Genomic DNA, 21213 nt, shown 5'->3' on the forward strand with positions numbered 1-21213 from the left:
ATTTTTATATTATTTATTTTTTGATTTTTCAAAAATATATACTGCAAAAATTATTTTTGCAGATCTGGCCTCCTGTCGCCAGTTCAAATGGCGGTAAAAGCATACCGCCGGATGAACCGGCGGTAGAGGTACTGTAGCGATGTTATCGCCGGTTCATTCGGCGGAATTTTTTTGACCTGAGCAGCTCACTTTCAAAAAATTGTAATTAATTTATATGAGCTCGGATGGAGATAAACTTTATAATGAGATCTACAACTTTATAGTTCAATTTTTTTTATTTGGAGCCATCTTGATGCTCAAATAATTGATAATTGCTCTAGATCTAAAATTTAATTTTGGATCTGAAGCTTGTGATAATTATTTGAGCACCAAGATGGCTTCGAATGAAATAATTTTGAACTACAAAGTTGTAGATCTTGTTAAATTCTATAATTTCTATATAAAGTTTATCTCCATACGAGTTCATATAAATTAATTATAATTTTTTGAATGTGTGCTCTCCAGTGTTCAGACCAAAATTTAAATTTTAGATCTAAAATTTGTGTCAATTATTTGAGCACCAAGATGGCTCCAAATAAAAAAAGTTTGAACTACGAAGTTGTAGATCTCGTCGAGATATACAATTTTCATATAAAATTTATCTCCTTCTAAATTTATATAAATTAGTTATGATTTTTTGAAAGTGAGCTTCCCAGATCAAAAGAAATTCCGCCGGATGAACCGGCGCTCCTGACTCTCCAGCGTCTTCCTCCCGGAATGTCTATTCATCGCGCGCGCTTCTGCGCTCCAATCCATCGCAGAAGGGCTTTCCGTCCGCGCGCCGTTAGTCACCGTTGAGCCTCCCCGTGGCCCTTTAACCTCTCGTGGGCCATTAACCAGGTTGGCCCATTTTTTTTAACCCGGTCATCGTTCTATCTCGATTCATCCGCCGCCCCCTCCCCCATTCCGGGTCCGCTGTTAGGGTTTCTCTTCTGGTGAATTTCCATTTTCCTCTGCGCGTCTTCATGGTGGCTCTCGATCTCTTTGCAGCATCTTTCTAGGTTCGTTCCCAGCTTCGCTTGGCTGTTCCCTTTGTTCTTCTTCTCTAGGTCAAGTCCCAGGGAGACGACTTTGTTCCGATTCATTTCTTCATCTGCTAGTCCAATTTATTTTGAGTCGTGCCATTCTTAGTTCAAGTGCAAATCAAGTCGTCTCCCTCTTTGAATGCAAGTTTTATGTTTATTAGCTAGAGCTATCATCTGGATCCCGTACTTCTTTTTGCTTAGGATTGTTTTTTCTCATACATGTAATTAGTTGAAAATCTTCGCCCCAATCCCCTTATTTTTGTGTATCCAATTAGAGATCTCCTTTTTATGATTTTACATGTATGTAGTTAGGTTGCTGTGTTACAAACATCCCCCATGTGCAGTTTGAGAATGTCTGGGTAAACACCCCCTTGTGCAGAGTGATTGTATGGGTTACAAATTTTCATGTGTTACAAAGAATTCATGCGTGTAATATTTTTAACTTTTTTCGTGTGTTTACAGTTTACTAACATAGTTTTTCTTATATCATATTTCTAATTTATTCCAAGGTTTTTCCATTTTATTTTTAGGGTGTTTTGTCTAGTATGACAACAGCTATGGATCGTGTCAAGTATCGCTTCTCTACCCAACGTTTTCAAAAAGTCATAGATTCTCTTTCAGAAGATCAGAAAGGTTTCTTGGCGAAGAATGGTTTTGAAAAGTTTCTGGGTTTTCGCAAGTTCACAGTGCCTATGCCTTTCCTTGAATGGGTCATGGGGCAGGTTGTTACTGATCTCTCCCAATTCAAGCACAGATTGAAATCTTTCAAGTTCACAAGATACATGGTTCAACAAATAATTGGAATACCTTCTGGAGAGATCCCGATCATTCTGCATTCTGGTGGTGTCAAAATTTCTGACAAACTTTCCATCTGTGATGCTGTTCGTAACCTTCTCGATCAACATGATGAGGAATCATTTATTAAATGGTTCATGCTTGTTGCTCTTTCTACCATCATTTGCCCTTCTACTCAGAACTTTGTTAACATCAACTATCTTCCATATCTCTTGGATGTTTCCCAAATCAACACTTTTGATTGGAGCACTCATGTGCTAAACTACATTTTATCTGAGGTTAAAAAATACCAAGGTTTCATCTCTTCAAAAGATGATGGGAAGATATACGTTGGCTCTTGCCTCCCACTCCTTGCTGTAAGTTTTTTATTTTCATTTCTTACTGTTTTTTCCCAGTCTGGTTCACACTCTTCTTTTACCTGTTCTACATCATAAAATATTGTTATTCCTGCAGATTGCCTACATGGATTTCATCGACTTCAGCCATGAATATGCCAATCATCACAATTTTTGCTATGATGTTCCAAGAATTTGTAATGTTAGATCAGAGGACTTCCTTTTCGCTGCCAATGTGGACAGAAATCTATCAAACCCAGGTCGCCCTTCGTATGGAATTCTTGAGGTAAGCGACATACATTCTTTATTCTCGATGGTAATCGGTCATATGATTATTACATTACTTCAGTTTTTGTTTTACACCTACACACTGCCAACCTCTTATTATTCATAGATAGTTTTTTATTTATTCATTTGTTTATGCAGTTTCGTAGTCTGATATCTTCACCATACTTCGAAGAGCCTCTTACTGATGGACCTATTGAACATGATTATTCTATAAGCTCAGATTTTTTTCCAGCCTCACATCATGAATCTGTTGCCCCTTTTCAAGTGAGTTTTTTCCCTTTTCATATGTCCCCTTTTTTATGTCCAGTTTTATTGATTTATATCATTTTTTCGTAGATCATCCCAAGTATTGAAGGATTGATAGATAAGCATTGCAATCTTCTAAAAAATGATGTTTCTGCTGGCATTGTTGACAAGGGTGAAACAGTTTATTCGGACTTCGCGAATCAGTTTGGTTCTGTTTTCTCAAATCGGCTGTCTCTACTCTCTTCTGAGATACTTGCACACATTGAGTCTGTCAAGTATGCCACTAATTCAGAGGAAACTGATAAGCTTACAAACGATTCAGGATCTCTTCATATCCATTGCCACAGTGAGAATGTTGCTGTTTCTGAATCAACTCCCACTGAAAATGATACACATCATGATTTGTCCAATATACAGCAAGAAACTGATAATCTTGTCGATCATACTGATGAAGAGAGACTTGTTTCAAGTTCGTTTAATCATGATCGCCAAAAATCATGCTCTAATACTCAAGCAGCGCTGAATGATGATATTAATTGTCCAAGCACCCCAACATTCACTGATCAAATGGAAGGTGTCGGCGGTTTTGAACAAGACATTGAGCCATCGGTTATGAATGACACAGGTTTACCTGTCATATTTAATTCTTTGTCTTATTTCATTTTTTTATTTGTATATGCTTCTTAATTTTTCCTGGTCCCCTTTTTTTCCAGCCCCTTGTGGTATTAATCCAAAAAGAAAGTGCAGAATGGGTTCATCTACAATTGATAAGAAGAAAAGGAAGAAGAGGGCAGCTATCCCCTCAGCTCATGTTAACTCCCATGTCAAAATCAAGTTGACTGATGAAATGGAACTTTCATATATCAAGTATGTTCGTTCACAAAACATTGATCCAATTGAGAATGACCCATCGTAAGGCCACACACCCCCTGTCTCCCCTTTTGTTTCACATCAATTTAATTTCAATGTATAACTCATCTATTATTTTTTTCTTCTCATCTTTGCAGCCCAACTTTTGTCTCAATCGCTGGATTTGAATGTTCATATGATTCATTTCGTCTTTCTCTTCAGCCCAGAGGTTTTGTGTCCAATGATTTAATGGCAGTTTTTGTGCAATACTTCAATGATGATCACAAGCTTAATACTGAAAACATTTATGATCGTAACAAAGTTGCTTTCACACCTTTTTTAGTGGTACTACTCTTCTACCTAATTTTTTATCTCAAATTTTCTGCACGCACAAATCTTAGTTTTTTAATGTCTTCATATACTGAATTTTTTTTTCACATTTCTTGGAGCAGGAAAAACTCATGCTTGATCCTAAGACATATATTCCAGAGTCCAATGAGCCAGAACTGACAAGGATCAATGAACAAATGGACATCGCAAATGCTGATCTAGTACCTTTCTTTAATTCTTGCTTTCTTTTTCCAATTTTTGTATGATGTTTTTTTCGTCATTTAACTTTCTAAGTTTTCTTATCATGTAATTTATTTTTCGTTGACAGTTATTGTTCCCCTTGATACTCAATGAACATTGGATCCTCATATGCATCAACTACCTTGTCAAGATAGTCCACTTTTTTGATCCAGCAATTCGAGCTTCAAACTCTGAATCCGTATTGCCTGCAAATTCAATAAAATTTGCTACAAACAATGTGGTATTTTGTCTTTTTGTCCTGTCAGCTTGATGCAAGTGTTCACTTTCAATTCTGTTTTCATTTTTCTTATTAGTTTCATTTTGGTCACTTTGCATTTCAGGTTATCAATTTCCAAAGAACTTGCAAAGTTGCTGAAATTTTTGACAGAGACTTGCAGAATTATGAATTACAAGTTCCAAGATGTCCAAAGCACTCCAACTCACCATTTCAAAAGTATGTAGCTTTAGTTTCTTCTTTTAACCAAACATACCAGGGAATACATCCATGGTAAACTTTTTTAATTTTTTAATTTTTTGTGTGTCCAGGTTTGATTCAGGCATCTTTGCTATGTTGCTTATGTACAACTGGAATGGTTCGGTGATTAAGATATTTGACCACGTAAGTACTAATTCATTGAATTATTTTTAATAATCAACATAGTGCTTTTTTAACAATCTTTTGACCAAATTATCTCTTACCAGCGTTTCTATATTGTTTTTGAATCATGCTTCCCTCTTTAAGAAGTAATAAGCTGACTTTCAATTTCATTTTATTTTCCCAAAACAGACTGAAGCAACTAAATTCAGGAAGCTCATCGCTTACAAGTTGATGAATTCAGATCTTAATGAAGCTGCAATAAAGAACAACCAAACCGAAGATCAGCCTTGATATCTTCTATTCCATCCCCCTACAGAAATTTTGCTTTTTGGGATAGCTGTAGCAATCAAAATATGTGTCAAAACTAATGTAATCTGTACCCAAGTTAAACTTGGATTTTTTTTGAGGGTGGTATAACATGGAAATCAGAGCTCAAGTACATTGCTACCCCTGCACCCTCTATGCTGGGCAGTGCTTGGATGTTCTAGCCAAGTATTGTAAGTTGAAAAGCAGACCCCCCCTCCTCTCTAACTAATCTTTTTGCTACATATTCTTTTATTTCATTTAACTACAAATGATAATAGAAATTTGCAAATCCATCTATTTCAGGCAGACATCCAAGCATTAAGAGAGAAAAAGCTATTTCACTTGATTTTCAGCAAGGAGAATAAAGCTAAAGCAGATATAATTTCAACGTTTAGGAGACAAAATGTTAGTCCATTTTTCTTTTTTTCCAAAATTGTTCTGCGTATTTTTATAATCTTTTGAACGCAACACGTATTAATTTATCTTCATTTGTTTTTCTATAGAACGTTGGCTTCTTCTAAGTTTCAAGATCAGTTTCAACAATTGTTGGCAGAGAAGCTTTTGACTACAATCTACGGAAGAATCTTGAAGACTGAGTTCATAGCCTCAAATGAAAACATTTCTCTACATGCTCATTTAGTGTATTATTTTGATGCTCAGAAACTTTTTTCTGAATTGTAATTGCTGCGTCACTTAGTTTATACTTTTTCCATTGAATTATAGAACACTTTACAAATCTGGCACCTCGAAACACTCTTGTCCAATATTGGAACACTTCTTAAATCCCCGGAACCTTGGAACATTTTTGGAACATTTTTCCAAAACATTGAATATTTAGGAACATTTTAAAATGTTCTAATGGAACATTCTGAGTTGTGTTCAACCAAATCTTCAGGAACATTTTTAGTTGTTCTCAAACATTTTGTGAACAGATTGGAACATTTTTCTAAAACACCACTAAATGTTTTGAACATCCATAAATGTTCTGAACAAATTATTTGGGAACATTTTAAAAAGTTCAAAACTTTCAGAATATTTCTAGTAATTATCCAGAACATTTTTAGTTGATCTCAAATATTTTGTGAACAGATTGCAACATTTTTCTAAAACACCATAAAATGTTCTGAACATCAATAAATGTTCTGAACAAATTATTTGGGAACATTTTAAAAAGTTCAAAACTTTCAGAAAATTTCTAGTAATTATCCAGAATATTTTTAGTTGTTCTCAAACATTTTTTGAACAGATTAGAACATTTTTCTAAAACACCCCAAAATGTTCTGAACATCAATAAATGTTCTGAGCAAATTATTTGGGAACATTTTAAAAAGTTCAAGACTTTTAGAATATTTCTAGTAATTATCCAGAACATTTTTAGTTGTTCTCAAACATTTTTTGAACACATTAGAACATTTTTCTAAAACACCACAAAATGTTCTGAACATCAATAAATGTTCTGAACAAATTATTTGGGAACATTTTAAAAAGATCAAAACTTTCAGAATATTTCTAGTAATTATCTAGAACATTTTTAGCTGTTCTCAAACATTTTGTGGATAGATTGGAACATTTCTCTAAAACACCACAAAATATTCTGAACATCAATAAATGTTCTGAACAAATTATTTGGGAACATTTTAAAAAGTTCAAAACTTTCAGATTGGACATTTTTAGTTGTTCTCAAACATTTTGTGGACAGATTGGAACATTTCTCTAAAACACCACAAAATGTTCTGAACATCAACATTTTAAAAAGTTCAAAACTTTCAGAATAGAAATTATCGGGAACATTTTTAGTTGTTCTCAAACATTTTGTGGACAGATTGGAACATTTCTCTAAAACACCACAAAATATTTTGAACATCGATAAATGTTCTGAACAATTATTTGGGAACATTTTAAAAAGTTCAGAACTTTCAGAATATTTCTAGTAATTATCCAGAACATTTTTAGTTGTTCTCAAACATTTTGTGGACAGATTGGAACATTTCTCTAAAACACCACAAAATATTCTGAACATATTGTGTTCTGAACAAATTATTTGGGAATATTTTAAAAAGTTCAAAACTTTCAGAATAGTAATTATCGGGAACATTTTTAGTTGTTCTCAAACATTTTTTGAACACATTAGAACATTTCTCTAAAACACCACAAAATGTTCTGAACATCAATAAATGTTCTAAACAAATTATTTGGGAACATTTTAAAAAGTTCAAAACTTTCAGATTTCTAGTAATTATCCAGAACATTTTTAGTTGTTCTCAAACATTTTGTGGACAGATTGGAAAATTTCTCTAAAACACCACAAAATGTTCTGAGCATCAATAAATGTTCTGAACAAATTATTTGGGAACATTTTAAAAAGTTCAAAACTTTCAGAATATTTCTAGTAAGTATCTAGAACATTTTTAGTTGTTCTCAAACATTTTTTGAAATGTTCACACTTTGGAAATGTTCACAAACTAGTCCGGGAACGTTTTGAAATGTTCCAGAACATTCAAAAAAGTTCTAATAAAAAATGTTCAGAACTTTTTTTGGACTAAAAAATGTGAACATTTGTTCAGAACATTTTTAATTGTTTAAGAGTCAGAAGTTTTTTTTAATACTTCGCAAAATGTTTCTGAAAAATAGGAACATTTTTAATTGTTTAGAAAGTCTCGAAATATTTTTTTCGAACAATTTATATTGTTTAAATGTTCACATGTTCGACTTTTATATTTGTAATCGACCGGCTGCACCACTACCTGCGAAAGCTCATGACACTGAGGAAAACATCCAGCACATCCAGGGAGGAGGTCGAGAAACTTCAGATGGAGAACCGATCCCTCCGCGAGAAGGAGGAGAAATCCTCCAGCGAAATGAAGAAGCTCCAGCGGGAGAATGCAAAGCTGAACGAGAGCATGAAGAAGTTGAAATCCGAAACCGAAGAAAATCGCGTCGGGCCAGAAATTGCGGCCCAGGAAATAGCTTGACGCCTTGACGTCCGCTTGACGGAGTCGGACAGACGCCCTTCTGCGATATGTTGCCGTACGCTCGCCCGAGTTATGAATAGACGCGCCCTCTTCCTCCTGACTCTCCTGAGCCCGCCGTCTCCTCTCCTTCTCGAGCCCGGCGCCGCCTTCTCTTCCGTCCGAGCAGCAGCCGGTGCAATAGGAGAGGGCGCAGGAGCGTGCGAGCTGGGCTATCGCTGCCATCCCCGTCAAGATCCGCCCTCCTTCTGTCCTGCCCCCGGCGCTGCCTCCGTGTCGAGCCCGCCGCCGGTGGTCACCTCGCCGTGCCTGCCGCGGCCGGTAGGCCCTTCCTCGGTGCGGCCTCCTTTTCTCGGTCCTGTGCAGTTCGATCTTGCTCTCATCGGTTTACATTCTTGTCGCTGAGTGAAATTATTTTTTTAATGCTTTAGACGGGGCCTTTAGATCGAGGCCGGTCCTCAAGCATTTTCAGCTTATCACCCCCTTACGACCCATGCCTGTAGTGTTTGAGATCGACCTTTATCATCCTTAAGGTCGGCATTTTTCTACACTACGGGTGCCCTTAGAATCAGTAGCACACATTGAAACGAAATACCATTTTATTTATATTGCATCATGTACTTTATCTGTTCAAGTGTCCTATAGTTACATAATGAAGAGGACCAATACAGTGTGATGCTCCTGCTACTACTGAATTGATAATCCACCCGACCAACTTACGGAACCAGAATTGAGAGCAGTACAACCCAATTCTAACTTTAAGCAAAATAATCCTCATGTTGTACCAACGCTGAATGTTCGCTTGGCTGTGGCTGATGGCTGGTGCTGATTTGTTATGAGAGAACAGTACTGCTGACTAGCTGGTAGCTGGTGGCTGGTGCTGATTTAGTATGAGAGAACAGTACTGCTGGCTGGTTGGCTGACAAGCCAAGCGAACACAGCGATTGATCTTGGGTTTCAAAAGCCGATTGAGGAAATGGATCCAAAGTTACAAACATTTTTTTGAAATGGAACGCTGCGAGGGAGGCCCCTGCAGCAATTTTATTAGAAAAAAACAAACAAACAAAGCAGCAGTCCGAGAGGATACTTATAGAGCTCGAGATGAGCGAAAGGAACAAGAGAGCAAAGGAACTATACAATTCTAGCTGAAGAAAATCTAATGTACAGAGCTAACTAACGCTATCTACCCAGGTAAGGAAGGGGGTCTTCAGGTCTTCTTTCATTCTATGTGCTTGGAGGAAAGATTCATCTCTGAAAGCTCTTTTCCATCTCTGCAAACTTGGCTGTTGCTGCTCAAATATTTTTGCATTTCTACTCTTCCAGATTATCCATGCTGCAATGATGACTGCCTCCACAAAGTTACAAACGTTGGCATTAAATAACTAAAACTCTTCAACCCACTTCATGTTTTTATCCACTTTGTTATATCATTAAGCATGGAATTGAAGTAGTTTGTTCTTATTTCAGGGTTTAAAGGTGCATGATGTCTTCAGAGGAGCTGAGGACAAGCTTTTCAGATTTTGTGGTGAGTTCGTCAACCCGGAAAGAGGGCCAAACTAATTCTTCAGGTGATTCGTCATCCGAAGGGGGCCTCCAAGTGACTTGCTTCACAGAGGACCTTCATGATGTCACACTTCATTTTCAGATAGTGAGGTTCACTAAACAGGTAAACAAGGTTTCTTGGTTCCAATCAAAGTATCAAACTGAAACTTGTGTAAATTCATGACGTATCACAAGTTCATTGTTAAGATAAAAAATGCTTGTGCTACTTCTAATGATAGACTTGAATGTTGGCCAATCTGTACAGCCAAGTGCAAGACAAAAAGGAAAAGTAGTTACAGATAAGCTGGGAAAAGAAACGTCATCTGGATGAGAAATGCAAATGGTATTAATAGTAGTTGCTGCGTTGGTGGCTTATTCTATACTTCTATGTGCTAGCCATCTGGGTAAAAGGAGAATGTTATACCTGGCTGTTCCACATTGTCACTATGAGCAAAGCTTGAAGTGTTTATTTATATATCATTGTTATGATAGGGAAAATGCTTCATATCATTTGTAGTGGTCAGCTCAAAGCATTCAATCTTCCTTTGAATCCTCTCAGCTTGTTTGCGATGTGTTACCTCTCAGGTTTTAATTGGTTCATATAGAATATAGTTATGTGAGTGATTATATTTGAGCCTTGATTTTTTATTCGTTTTGTGCAGATCTATGTGTGGGTTGGATGCAACACAGCAAAATTTGGCCATCTGTATGCTGCTGCAACCACTAGGCCTGTAAGTGGTAACTGTTTCATTCTTAGAAGATGATGTTCAATTATTTCATTGTCATTTTTTTCCTGGCAGTGTTGCCTCATGAAAACTGATGTTTTGTTGTCATTTTTGCTATTTTGACTTCTCGTGGCCATTGCAGGATAACAGAGTGAGTATCACCTCTGTACTAGGAGGAACATCTGACAACACCGGTTCAGGGATGGCCCGCCGTCTAGGTACTGCTTCTGTTGTCAGTTAACTAATAGTCATGCATTCATGGTAGCTTCTTAACAACGACAAGCTTTACATCACTTCATATTTCAGTGCTGAAGACTGGTCTGAACATAGTCCTGGCATGCAACATCCCAAAAGGCAGCCCCATGCTCGAGGTACTCACAGGCGCGCTCAACTAAGCATAACAATTTTCTGAAGTTGTGTATCTGGCGGTCACTGGTTCATGATTTCAGGCTGCTGCGGAGAGGAAGCTGGTGGAGAAGCTGAAAGGTTTGTGCTACATGAGACCCATAGCTGGGGAGGCTAATACTTCCACTGCACAGTGACAGGTGGTGTGATCTGGTGAGGCTTCGGTCTTTCACCACTAGATGCGGGAGGAAAGTTTGTGATTGTTGGGCTCAATTGACTGGGTATCTGACTATCTGTACAATGTGGCAAAAGTATTCTGAATGATAGTGCTTGAAACTGGAATCCGAAGACTTCATGGAGACGTCGTCACCGACATGTGGGCCAGCTCAGTGTATGGGCCCGCCAGTCAGTGACTACGTCACCTGACGTCAAAGTCAGGTGAGCCTCATCGAACAAATCTGCTATTTACTCGGTGCGTGTTTTTTGCGTGTGGGAAGGGTGGGCGGGTCATCTGTTCTCCATCACATGCCATGTATGGGGTCTACAGATTTTTTTTTTTTGAAAGATGGGGTCTACAGATTTACCATAGCAGTTGGCGTCATCACTCTCTCGGAATCTAGCTCGCGTTAACTTTTTTCTCTCCATTTTTTTACTCATAGTTGTTCCCTGAATCCCTGTAAGCTAATACTATATAATTATACTTCTCTATATTCATTCCGTTGATTTTTTTTAGGGTTGTTAACACGCTCCCTAAATTACATACTAATGATATGTTTGGTTGGACTTCATCTCCTTCTAAAATTGCTTTTAGTTTTGGTTTCAATGGTGAAACCACATTTTTGGTGGAACCGAAATATTTTTTTAAAAATATTTACCAAACCAGCTTATTAATCGTATTGTGGTAATTCTGAAAACACTTTAGAACTTAAGGAGGGAGTAGAAAATGGTGAAACTATTTTTTTTCTCCTCTATTGTGAACCGTTCAGGGATTTCATGTGAGCTTCTTGGTTTAAATAAGTTTTATTTACGTATTTGCCAATTTGATAGAACTTTAACAAAAGTCGTTGGAGAAACCCTAGCAAACACACTAATAATCGTCAATACTTGTGGTATCGTCAAAGGTACTGCTGCTTCAGATATCGATAATATGATGAAAGCCTGAAGGACATGTCAACACTCAACGAATGCAATAGTCAAGTCACTGCTTAGCTTCCAATCCATGACGATTGATATGTAATATTTAATATTTATTTATTTGTAACTCAACCAAAAGCATAAGCATGCATGTTTCTAATATTTCAAACAAATACTAAAGGAAAATTGAATGTTAAAAGGTGGCAATTGCGGTTGTCCTAGTTGTTCTCTACAATGTTGGACAATTGCTCAAGCAAGTTGCACACATGACACATAAGCTGCTTCACGTGGCACATGCATTGACTTGCCAGCTAGAAGTTACTATCTTGCAGATTTGTATGCACGGTGGCACGCAAGCGCTGCAGGATTTGGCGCGACTCGCGGCGTCCGCAATCGATGGATGGAGATTTGACTTCTCTATAATGTAACATTATATTTAACATTCACTTAACAGCCATGTAACCAGTGGCGGAGCTTAAACACTAAACAAGGGGTGTGGGGGGGGGGAATCTATGTAATTTAGCACTAAATATTTATGAACAGTAGCAAATTACTATTTATTTAGTGGAGATTGCGTTAAGCCAGGGGGGGCCATGTCCCCCCTTTGGTCTCCATTAAGCTCCGCCAGTGCATATAACTATAATGTAACAATCGTGACACATAAGGGGTGAAGTTAAATTTTTAATTGAGGGAACTATTAGGTACCTATGCTCGTTATGAAGCAGCAAAGAAAGTTCTAACAATAGGAGCCAATAACACAGAAAATTAGGTACCTATGCTCTTTTTTATTTAACTAATTTACTTCTAAATATCAATTAAAATGGAAATACTATCCTTCATTATTTTTCTTATAACTTATTTATTTATTATTTAGATGGAATTTTATTATATATTTACTTTCCAATTCATGTAGAATAGTTCAATTTTTTAATTTTAATTTAAGATTGTTAATCATATTCAACAAATAATCTTAACTGTTAGATTATTCTAATATAGTATATATTTTTTCTATTAGTGTGGCTTTTAAATGAAGCTCAAATAAATTTGCATGGGCTATTTTACATATGTATTTTGCTTCCAAACCCCCTCTCCGACCTCTTCACTAAATCATTGGACCATACCTAACCAGACTTCCTATGCAAAAATACAATAAAGATAGAGATGGGCCGCTGTCTCTGGCTCTCGAACAATTCCTATTCCCCTCCAGCTCACTCTACATCCTAGAATACACAGCACATGGTCCATGTATATCCCTTGTCACCGGTCAAGTCTACTAGCTCCAACCTACCCGGGATGAAGCTCGCGAGTCGCGACGTCACTCTCTGTCACTACTCCCGCCCATGCTTTTCACCCCGTCCCGGCCCCACGCTCCGGCGTCCCGTTCTCCTAGCACGCCTCCCTCGCCGACATGTGGGCCGGGCCCCCACCTGCTCGTCGTCGCTCTCCTGTCTCCCAGCGAGCCGTGCCCGTCTGCTCCTCCTCCGATCCCTGTCCTTCCCCTCCATGCTCCCCCGCCGCGCTCTCTTCCCCGCACACTTCCATTGCTTGCACATGTCGTCTAGCTCTATCAAATTCCAACACGGCCACCTATAAATACGTCAGCTGGAGCTAAGCGCGGCATTCCAGCTTAGCTGAGAGAGCAAGCACGGGGAGCCGGCAGCGTCTGACATGGCGGCGCTGTGGCTGGCGAGAGCGTCGTCCCAGCTGGCGCGCCGCGCCGCGAGGAGGCTCCCGCCGCTTCCTTCGCGCCACGGCGGCGAACTCAGCCCGTGGCTCTTGGGCTCATCGGCAGCAGCGCCGCCGCCTGTTCTTGGATCAGCACCACTGCCACCGTTGGAGAGAATCGTCCGCCGGGGCTTCTGCTCTGTCCGGCGCTTCGCCGGGGAGAGCAGCGCCGCCGCGGCCGCCGCTGACGAGGAGCCGGAGAACGGGTTCGCCGGCGGCGATCAGGTGACGCGTCCCCGGCCCCCACGCGCGCTGGCTAGCGTCTAACTCTAACATGCTTCTTGATTTCTGTATTCCCCGGCCCCCATGAGCTGCCCCCTTGATTAAGCAAAATTGGAGGCAGGAGCATCGTCCTGATACGCCTTAAAATATGCTTTTGATCAGATTTGGTACAGAAAAAGATAGCGGGGCATCTTTTTGCCCATCTTCCTCTGCTCCTTGTTTGGTGGCATCCGTCAGTAGCCCGGCGCCTCCTTTTGTTTCTCAACAATTTCTTCCACTGCATGCGTTCGTTCTTCTGCTGCAGTCCCAAACTTGTCCATGTTGATCGATCCACTTGTTGTGGATCGGATCACCGCCAACTCTTTCCACGAGCATGGCATTGGCATGTGAAGAGGGAGGAATGTCAACTGTGGAAATAATTGACAACCACCAGTAAACTAAGCTGATAGGATGACAGGTTCTTTTGGTCAATGGGTTTGGTAGGTGCGGCAAGCTGGTATCTGTAAATACTTAATCCAGATATGAACTTGTACTTGCTACTAATAAAGTAATAATATACTAATACTAGTTTTACAGTATCTTTACTGTCCTTTTTTCGAAGTAAATATTACCTTCCTTTTCGAAGTCAAATTAGTAGTCTCTCCAGGTCTTCCCTACTGCCATTAGTTTTAAACAATTGTTGATGCTGCTGTCTTTTCTGTGATCAAGGTGGTCAAATTGTATTCAACGTTGGCAAATCTGTCCATTGCCTTCAAGTTCAATGGACAATGGTAGACTGTCAGCTGTTAATTTGCACCGTTAATTTTTTGCAGACCATTGTCTTCCCTGGAGGGAAGGTTTCATTTGTAGCTGAAATGAACTTCCTTCCGGAGTCACATGGGGAAAGGATCAGCTGTTACCGTGTTCTTGACGATGATGGCAGAACAATATCTGGTAGTAGATTCCGAGAGGTACACTGCTCACTGCACCATTTTCAGAAATTCCTTGAGACATACCGTGAGAAAGACTTTTGTTCTGATTTCTGAAGATTAATGTTACTCACACTTGTCAGGTCAGTAAGGAGGTGGCTCTGAAAATGTACAGGGAGATGGTCACCCTCCAGATCATGGATAACATCTTCTATGAAGCACAGAGGCAGGGCAGAATCTCCTTTTATCTCACTTCCAATGGCGAGGAAGCGATCAACATAGCATCTGCTGCGGCACTTAGTATTGACGACATTGTGCTGCCTCAGGTACAACATCAATCACTCCGACATAGTATAGCTTAATCTAGGAATACTACTGATACAAATGATTTACCCACTTTCTTTTCCTTGTCCGGAACCTGTGGAGCAAAAATGTAGTACAGGGAACCTGGTGTTCTTCTGTGGCGCGGTTTCACACTGCAAGAGTTTGCAAACCAATGCTTTGGAAACAGTATGGATTATGGTAAAGGGAGGCAAATGCCAGTTCACTATGGATCAAACCGACTTAACTATTTCACGGTCTCATCTCCTATTGCGTAAGTCTGAAGTAGGAATATCTCTCTCATATCTGAAAATTCTGGCAAGTGAATTCTTATCTTTCTTCGCTCTTTGTCAGAACACAGCTCCCTCATGCTGTTGGAGCTGCCTACTCTCTGAAGATGGATAAAAAAGACGCATGTGCCATCACATACTTTGGCGATGGCGGCTCAAGTGAGGTAGATGAAAAGTCACCAACCACTAAACAATTGCTCGCCAGTAACATTTTATCCAGCTTTCCTGACAGACTAAAATGTTCAGGGAGACTTCCATGCCGCGCTCAACTTTGCAGCTGTTATGGAGGCACCGGTGGTCTTCTTCTGCCGCAACAATGGCTGGGCAATCAGCACCCCAAGCACTGAACAGTTCAGAAGTATGAAAAGTTTCATCGTAGTGAACCATGTCATTTACAAGTGATTGGTGCGAATGTCATACTAAAATCAAGAGTTCATGCAGGTGATGGATTGGTTATCCGTGGCCAGGCTTATGGGATCCGTGGTATCAGAGTGGATGGCAATGATGCTCTTGCTGTTTACAGTGCAGTCCATGCTGCCCGAGAAATGGCTATAGCTGAAGGGAGACCGATTTTAGTTGAGGTGCAGAATAATTCGACCAAGTTGCATTACCTGAAACAACAAAATTTCAGAATATAATTGATCCGAGTATTGACTATTGAACTTTCAGGCCCTGACTTACAGAGTCGGCCATCACTCAACATCTGATGATTCAACCAAGTACAGGCCCGTTGATGAGATCGAGCATTGGCGAACAGCAAGGGATCCAATTTCCAGATACAGAAAATGGGTTCAGGGGAACGACTGGTGGTCTGATGCTGAAGAATCTGAACTAAGAAACAGAGTGAGAAAAGAGGTAATATTGCTGCTGCACAAAGATTCATCTTTCTACAGCACCGTGATACGTTTCTAACCACCTGTTAACTTCTTTACAGCTTCTTCAAGCCATTCAGGTTGCAGAAAGAATGCCAAAACCACCAATTGCTGAGCTTTTCACTGATGTTTATGATCAGATCCCTTCCAACCTGCGAGAACAAGAGCGATTGCTGCGGGAGACAATCATGAAGCACCCCGCAGACTACCCAACTGATGTACCTGTTTAGTGTTCCAGGATTTAGATGAGCAACATCGTTGTGTAAGTATTGATGATTCAGATCCATAGCATTATAAACAATATATGATTCAGCCAGTAATCTCCTGATTCAATAGGCTCTAAAACAATAATTCAACCTGCCAGATGTTTACAACAAGCTCATATATGTATTGTACTGTTGCTCGTATTTATGTGGAATAGAGTCATAAGGACATATTTCGTGCATGCAGAACATACCTTAATAGCTACTAAAGCTGAACACAAAATATAAGTAAAGAGACAGATCACCTCAAATAATTCTCACCTTTAGATACTATTCGAACTCACTCAGATGCCTTCCAAGATTTGACATCTAAAGAATAAACTCCGACTACAAAACGCTGAGAGTCTAAGAAAAGAAAACATTGTACAGCAAAACAGACAAAAAGGACAATACTTTGTTTATGTGTTGAGATGGAGAAGAACCAAAATTTAGATTGTTGGAGTACAAAAATGAATATCAGACTTACAATTGGAACATCTGAATTTCATATTTCAAGGCCCCATACGCACAGTAGTTGATCTAAAGACTAAAGGTAAATATTGCATGCTACTGAACACACAGTTCTGTAGACTATATCAGAACTAGAACCACAATCTCTCATATTATGCCTATACTTTGTCTTGATGCAATTATCATAACAAGCTTACGATAATCAGTATTAAACACATATATGTACCAAACATATTTTACCCTTTCTTTTCTTTAAAAATGGAATAATCAGTATTAAACACATATATATGTAATAATTAATTTTCAACCATAGACCCAAAGATATCAACTCAGGAATACCAGTTTCCAAGAGGAATTGCTCTAGAAAGATGGAAAATGCACATAACGAATGGTAAGCTGTAGGCCCAATTGGATAAATTCATATCCATTTATTGAGGTTAAGGACAAGTAACTGCCACATGATTAATATGATATAATAGCATAGTGTACAACAGTGATTGTTGTACCTTTTTGTACATGAGATTGTGTAAAACTGATATTGTGATACAAATAGGAAATTTGCTACAAATTCTGAGAGTGCTTCATAAGCACAGCACGCTACTGTTCCTCCTTCATAGCCTCTTGAACCGCCTTTAGAACCACTGGCATTAAATATTTATTTGTTGCAATAATGCCTCTGTCACGATTAAGATATCTGCCTTTGGAAAAATCAAGATCATTTCCTGAGGCATCTTTTACCATGCCACCAGCTTCTGCAAAACACCAGATAGGGCCAATTAGGAAATGGATCTTTCAGATTTTTCTAGAATAGAATACTGTATCATACCTGTGACAACAATTGATCCAACCGCATGATCCCAAACTGTTTCTATGTAACCTTTGTGAGGAATGCGCAGAAAAATGGCACCATCACCACGGGCAAGAGCACCATATTTTGCTTGGCTGTCCATTCTAACAGGAGGAGCTTGGACACCAAGTTTCTAGTAACACAAGAGCAATGGATTCACTTATATAATTATTGAGATCTCTGGGCAAGGCAAAGCAAATAGTCATCAAGGACCAACCTCCGCAATGGAGCTAGTTAAATCACGCTTGGAGTGGGATGCTTCAAAGGATTCGAAGAATGAGGCATCGACTGGATTGTTGATAGAGCAGACACTAATCTAAAATGCAAGTTAGAAAAAGAAGAGGTAAACTAAGAAAGAAATGGACTCATGAAAAGTGGAAGTGGTTATGATCATTAAGCAAATCAAAAGCGCTAATTACCTTTTGCGGCTCAGATCCCTCTAAGGCCTCGACTTCGGCTCCACAACCAATTGTAGCAAAAAAGAGAGAACCTACTTGACCCCTAGAAGAGCCACCATTGTGTTTGTTTGTTGACTTCAGTGGAAGATTTGGACATCCCAACACACCCAAAACAACTTTGCCCTCATCAAGTAATCCAAGTGCAACTGCATACTGATCCCCCCTTATGAAACTGCATCGAATTTTCATGATAAGGATTTCAATTATAAAAAAATATTAAGGCAGAGTAAACAAAGGTGCTGCATTATCAGTAGCTTTCCGTTAATTGGTACAAAAGCATTGAATGACTATGACCTCTTCTAAATCATTTGTTAAAAATACAAATTCAACTTTGTTAATCTTAAGCATTTCATAGTTAATCAAGGTGTTAATAAAAACTTCAGCTTTGTGAAGCTGATGCATTTTATATTATAAAACAAATAGTTGAAATGATATAAATCATTACTTGATAAATAAGTCGCCCAGTGTATCTATTTTACAGAAAAATAATGGGATATCACCCTGCTCTCCCAATTAGTGTTCTGTTACACTTCCAATTGTGTTAGTTTAAATTAAGTGGGATCAAGGAAATCAGAGATAAAATGTAAATCGACAGTAGATGACTTCACTCCAGTATACAGTATACGGTACTTCCAACTGTGTTAGTTTAAAGTTACAGAAAAATAAGGAAGACCTACTTTTGCTGAACCTGAGTACATGTTCTATCCAGTACATGCCAGGATAAGCTATAACTCATGGCAAAACATGAAGTTAGTAGGTGTAAGTTATCAAACTCACCCTTTGGTGCCATCTATCGGGTCCAGTATCCAATGTTGCCCAGATGGACCTCCCTCAGATTTTCCGCCATCAATTGCAGCGAGCACGTCTTCCTTAGATAACGACATGTTGTATGAACCACCATTTGCAATGGTTTCGTTTACCAGGCTGGTAATGTGTTCTAGAACTTCTTGGGCACCATCTTTTCTCAAGTCTTTTGAATCCTGCAGAAATACATTTCACCAATTTATTACAGGAAAAATGCTTATGTGGTCTGTGTGCAATAACGGAACAAAGGTCTGTGTACAATAATGGAACAAAAGGGGTGCATATGGGGGTCACCTCTTCAGCTACCATGGAAAAGGAGTGAGAAGGTAATTCCTTCTTCAGGACCAGACTTACTAATACTTGTGATCCTGATTATGAAAAAAAAGTAGTTAAACCAAAAGTTCAGAAGAAGCAAAAAAGTGCTGTATGTTTATTTTTCCTTTTCCAAAGATCTCCATATATTAACTAGAATTGATAAATAACAAAACATCAATACAATGTTCTCCCAATTCTTCTATAATTAATTTTAAGAAAAATCAAGTATCACCCTGTACCATAATCTGCAACTGTCACTGGAGTCCTGTCTGCCTTCGATTGAACATCAGACTGCAAGATGCCCTGCTGTACTCTCTGAAGAAACAGGGGGAAACACAGGGCAAGAGGAAACAAGTAAATACAATAGCTATCGGCAAGCATCCCAAGAAGCTACAGTTAATTGTTAGGGTCAGAGATTCCATCTCAAGAGTAACGCCGATTTGATCATCACAACTAAGACAAGAAAAGAACCGGCCTGCAAGGTATCCATGCATATCTTCCTGTCCCTATGAAATTTATCATGACAAAGAAAGACAGGTTTAGGCCTAAAGGCTTGCCATCTTTTCCCCAATGGAACATCCAATAATTCAGAAAGCGTGCAACTCGAGTGAATTTCTATTTTTTTTTCCAGAGTTGAGATTTTGAGTCAGAGATTGCCTTCTCAAGATCAAATGCAAACTTAAATACCACATCCAAGAGCCAAAGATCATTAGCAATGGGCAATAAGGCATCATGCATCTCTGTGCATTTTTCTCCTCCCTGATATAGTCATTCAGGAGTCTCCAAGAAGGCAAAGACAAACTGAAGACCTGTTTTTCCCCTATGCAAGTTCCAACTTCCAACGATCTAACTGAATCTCATTCAACTAACTCAAATCTAACCACGTGCTCTTGGGGGGCCATCTGTCCTGGCAATCCAACTCCAGTCGAGCGGATTCCGAAAAGACGCGGTGAAAAACAGAGCGTTAAGATGTGGGGATCAAAACCAATTAACCTGGCAGAGGCGGGCAGCGAGGGCGACGGCCTTCTTGGCGGCGGCGAGCTCGGCGGCGTACGGGTTGGCGGCGACCTCCGAAAGCTGCGACATGGTGGGGAAGGGGAAGTGGGGATGCGAGCGGAGTAGGCTTGGCGAGTCAAGTCACGTCACGGGGAAGGAATAAAACAACTGCGCACGCGCCAAACATAGGTGGCGCCAAACCTATATATAAATATATAACCTACGATATGTACTAACTATTCCTCTCTTCATTCAAGATAGATGTCCACATATTTTTATGCAATCTACTCATGTTTCTTTGTTAATTACAAAAAATATCAATATCATTTCTACTATGTGCAATATTTTTAATATTTAATTTATTAATATAAATCATATACATACGCTAATTTTTTCATCACCTATTCTTCTATAATGTGATCAATATTTCATTGGTGTTTCTTCCATAAGCATATCGATTTTTACCAAATCCGATAAATAAAAGTATCCATATCATCTCTACCATGTGCAATACTTTTAATCTTTAATCTATTAACGTAAAATCATATACAAACGCTATTTCTTCATCACCTATTCTTCTATAATATGATCAAATATTATATTAGTGTTTCTTCTATTTAGCTTATTAATTTTTACCAGATCTGATAAAAAATAAAATGTAAATAAATTCATATCATCTATTTCTCTCAACATGCAAGCTATATATTTACATCATATATGAACCCATGGTATCTTGACGCCACATCACTATCCACTAGAACCATCTATTTATGTATTCTACCGATTTTCTGTGAATGTTGTCATGTAATCACCTTAGTGTTTCTATTTTCAAATTTTATCTTAAAATTTTATTTAAAAATCTAGCGACAATGTGCGGGGTATCACCTAGTATATGAAAAAAAAAACAAACTGGGTTGTTAGTTTTTCATTTTCCTTTTCTTTAAAAAAGGAATGGTTATGATTTTCGTGGCTAGCA

At 38.8% G+C, this 21213-nt stretch overlaps 4 protein-coding genes across 9 annotated transcripts; 3 read left to right on the forward strand and 1 right to left on the reverse strand.

Moving 5' to 3' along the window:
- The first annotated feature begins 1621 nt into the window (after nucleotides 1-1621).
- LOC120667025 lies at nucleotides 1622-5181 on the forward strand. Its single transcript, XM_039947033.1, has 11 exons — nucleotides 1622-2215; nucleotides 2313-2480; nucleotides 2621-2746; nucleotides 2819-3353; nucleotides 3442-3640; nucleotides 3736-3922; nucleotides 4030-4128; nucleotides 4236-4388; nucleotides 4489-4601; nucleotides 4694-4766; nucleotides 4935-5181. The coding sequence occupies exons 1-11, from the start codon at nucleotides 1622-1624 to the stop codon at nucleotides 5034-5036; spliced, it is 2349 nt and encodes a 782-aa protein (XP_039802967.1). The 3' UTR covers nucleotides 5037-5181.
- A 2940-nt stretch (nucleotides 5182-8121) lies between these two features.
- LOC120663761 (proteasome assembly chaperone 4-like) lies at nucleotides 8122-12470 on the forward strand. Of its 5 annotated transcripts, none has more exons than XR_005670612.1 (8): nucleotides 8122-8356; nucleotides 9488-9686; nucleotides 10225-10293; nucleotides 10430-10505; nucleotides 10594-10658; nucleotides 10737-10845; nucleotides 10945-11070; nucleotides 12099-12470. XR_005670612.1 is itself a non-coding variant. In XM_039942660.1 (7 exons), exons 2-6 carry the CDS (start codon nucleotides 9501-9503, stop codon nucleotides 10827-10829), a joined length of 489 nt encoding a protein of 162 aa, XP_039798594.1. In that variant the 5' UTR covers nucleotides 8122-8356; nucleotides 9488-9500; the 3' UTR covers nucleotides 10830-10845; nucleotides 10945-11420. The 5 variants fall into 5 exon arrangements, 3 of the variants coding, with proteins under 3 accessions (XP_039798594.1, XP_039798592.1, XP_039798593.1); XR_005670613.1 differs by lacking the exon at nucleotides 12099-12470 and adding an exon at nucleotides 11754-11980; XM_039942660.1 differs by lacking the exon at nucleotides 12099-12470 and having other exon boundaries at nucleotides 10945-11420.
- Nucleotides 8137-16536, forward strand: LOC120663759 (2-oxoisovalerate dehydrogenase subunit alpha 2, mitochondrial-like). 2 transcript variants are annotated; one of them, XM_039942656.1, is made up of 14 exons: nucleotides 8137-8356; nucleotides 9488-9686; nucleotides 10225-10293; nucleotides 10430-10505; nucleotides 10594-10658; nucleotides 10737-11070; nucleotides 14526-14663; nucleotides 14765-14947; nucleotides 15059-15216; nucleotides 15297-15396; nucleotides 15479-15590; nucleotides 15674-15813; nucleotides 15902-16087; nucleotides 16167-16515. In XM_039942656.1, exons 7-14 carry the CDS (start codon nucleotides 14568-14570, stop codon nucleotides 16332-16334), a joined length of 1143 nt encoding a protein of 380 aa, XP_039798590.1. In that variant the 5' UTR covers nucleotides 8137-8356; nucleotides 9488-9686; nucleotides 10225-10293; nucleotides 10430-10505; nucleotides 10594-10658; nucleotides 10737-11070; nucleotides 14526-14567; the 3' UTR covers nucleotides 16335-16515. The 2 variants fall into 2 exon arrangements, with proteins under 2 accessions (XP_039798590.1, XP_039798589.1); XM_039942655.1 differs by lacking the exons at nucleotides 8137-8356; nucleotides 9488-9686; nucleotides 10225-10293; ... (1 more) ...; nucleotides 10594-10658; nucleotides 10737-11070 and adding an exon at nucleotides 13269-13716 and having other exon boundaries at nucleotides 16167-16536.
- Nucleotides 16537-17214: 678 nt separating this feature from the next.
- Nucleotides 17215-20415, reverse strand: LOC120663760 (3'(2'),5'-bisphosphate nucleotidase-like). Its single transcript, XM_039942657.1, has 8 exons — nucleotides 20235-20415; nucleotides 19481-19556; nucleotides 19221-19294; nucleotides 18900-19102; nucleotides 18084-18294; nucleotides 17882-17980; nucleotides 17644-17797; nucleotides 17215-17569 (listed from the first exon to the last, which is right to left on the reverse strand). Exons 1-8 carry the CDS (start codon nucleotides 20325-20327, stop codon nucleotides 17415-17417), a joined length of 1065 nt encoding a protein of 354 aa, XP_039798591.1. The 5' UTR covers nucleotides 20328-20415; the 3' UTR covers nucleotides 17215-17414.
- Nucleotides 20416-21213: the final 798 nt, after the last annotated feature.

Source organism: Panicum virgatum, chromosome 3N, assembly GCF_016808335.1.
Source record: "Panicum virgatum strain AP13 chromosome 3N, P.virgatum_v5, whole genome shotgun sequence".
NCBI lineage: Eukaryota > Viridiplantae > Streptophyta > Magnoliopsida > Poales > Poaceae > Panicum > Panicum virgatum.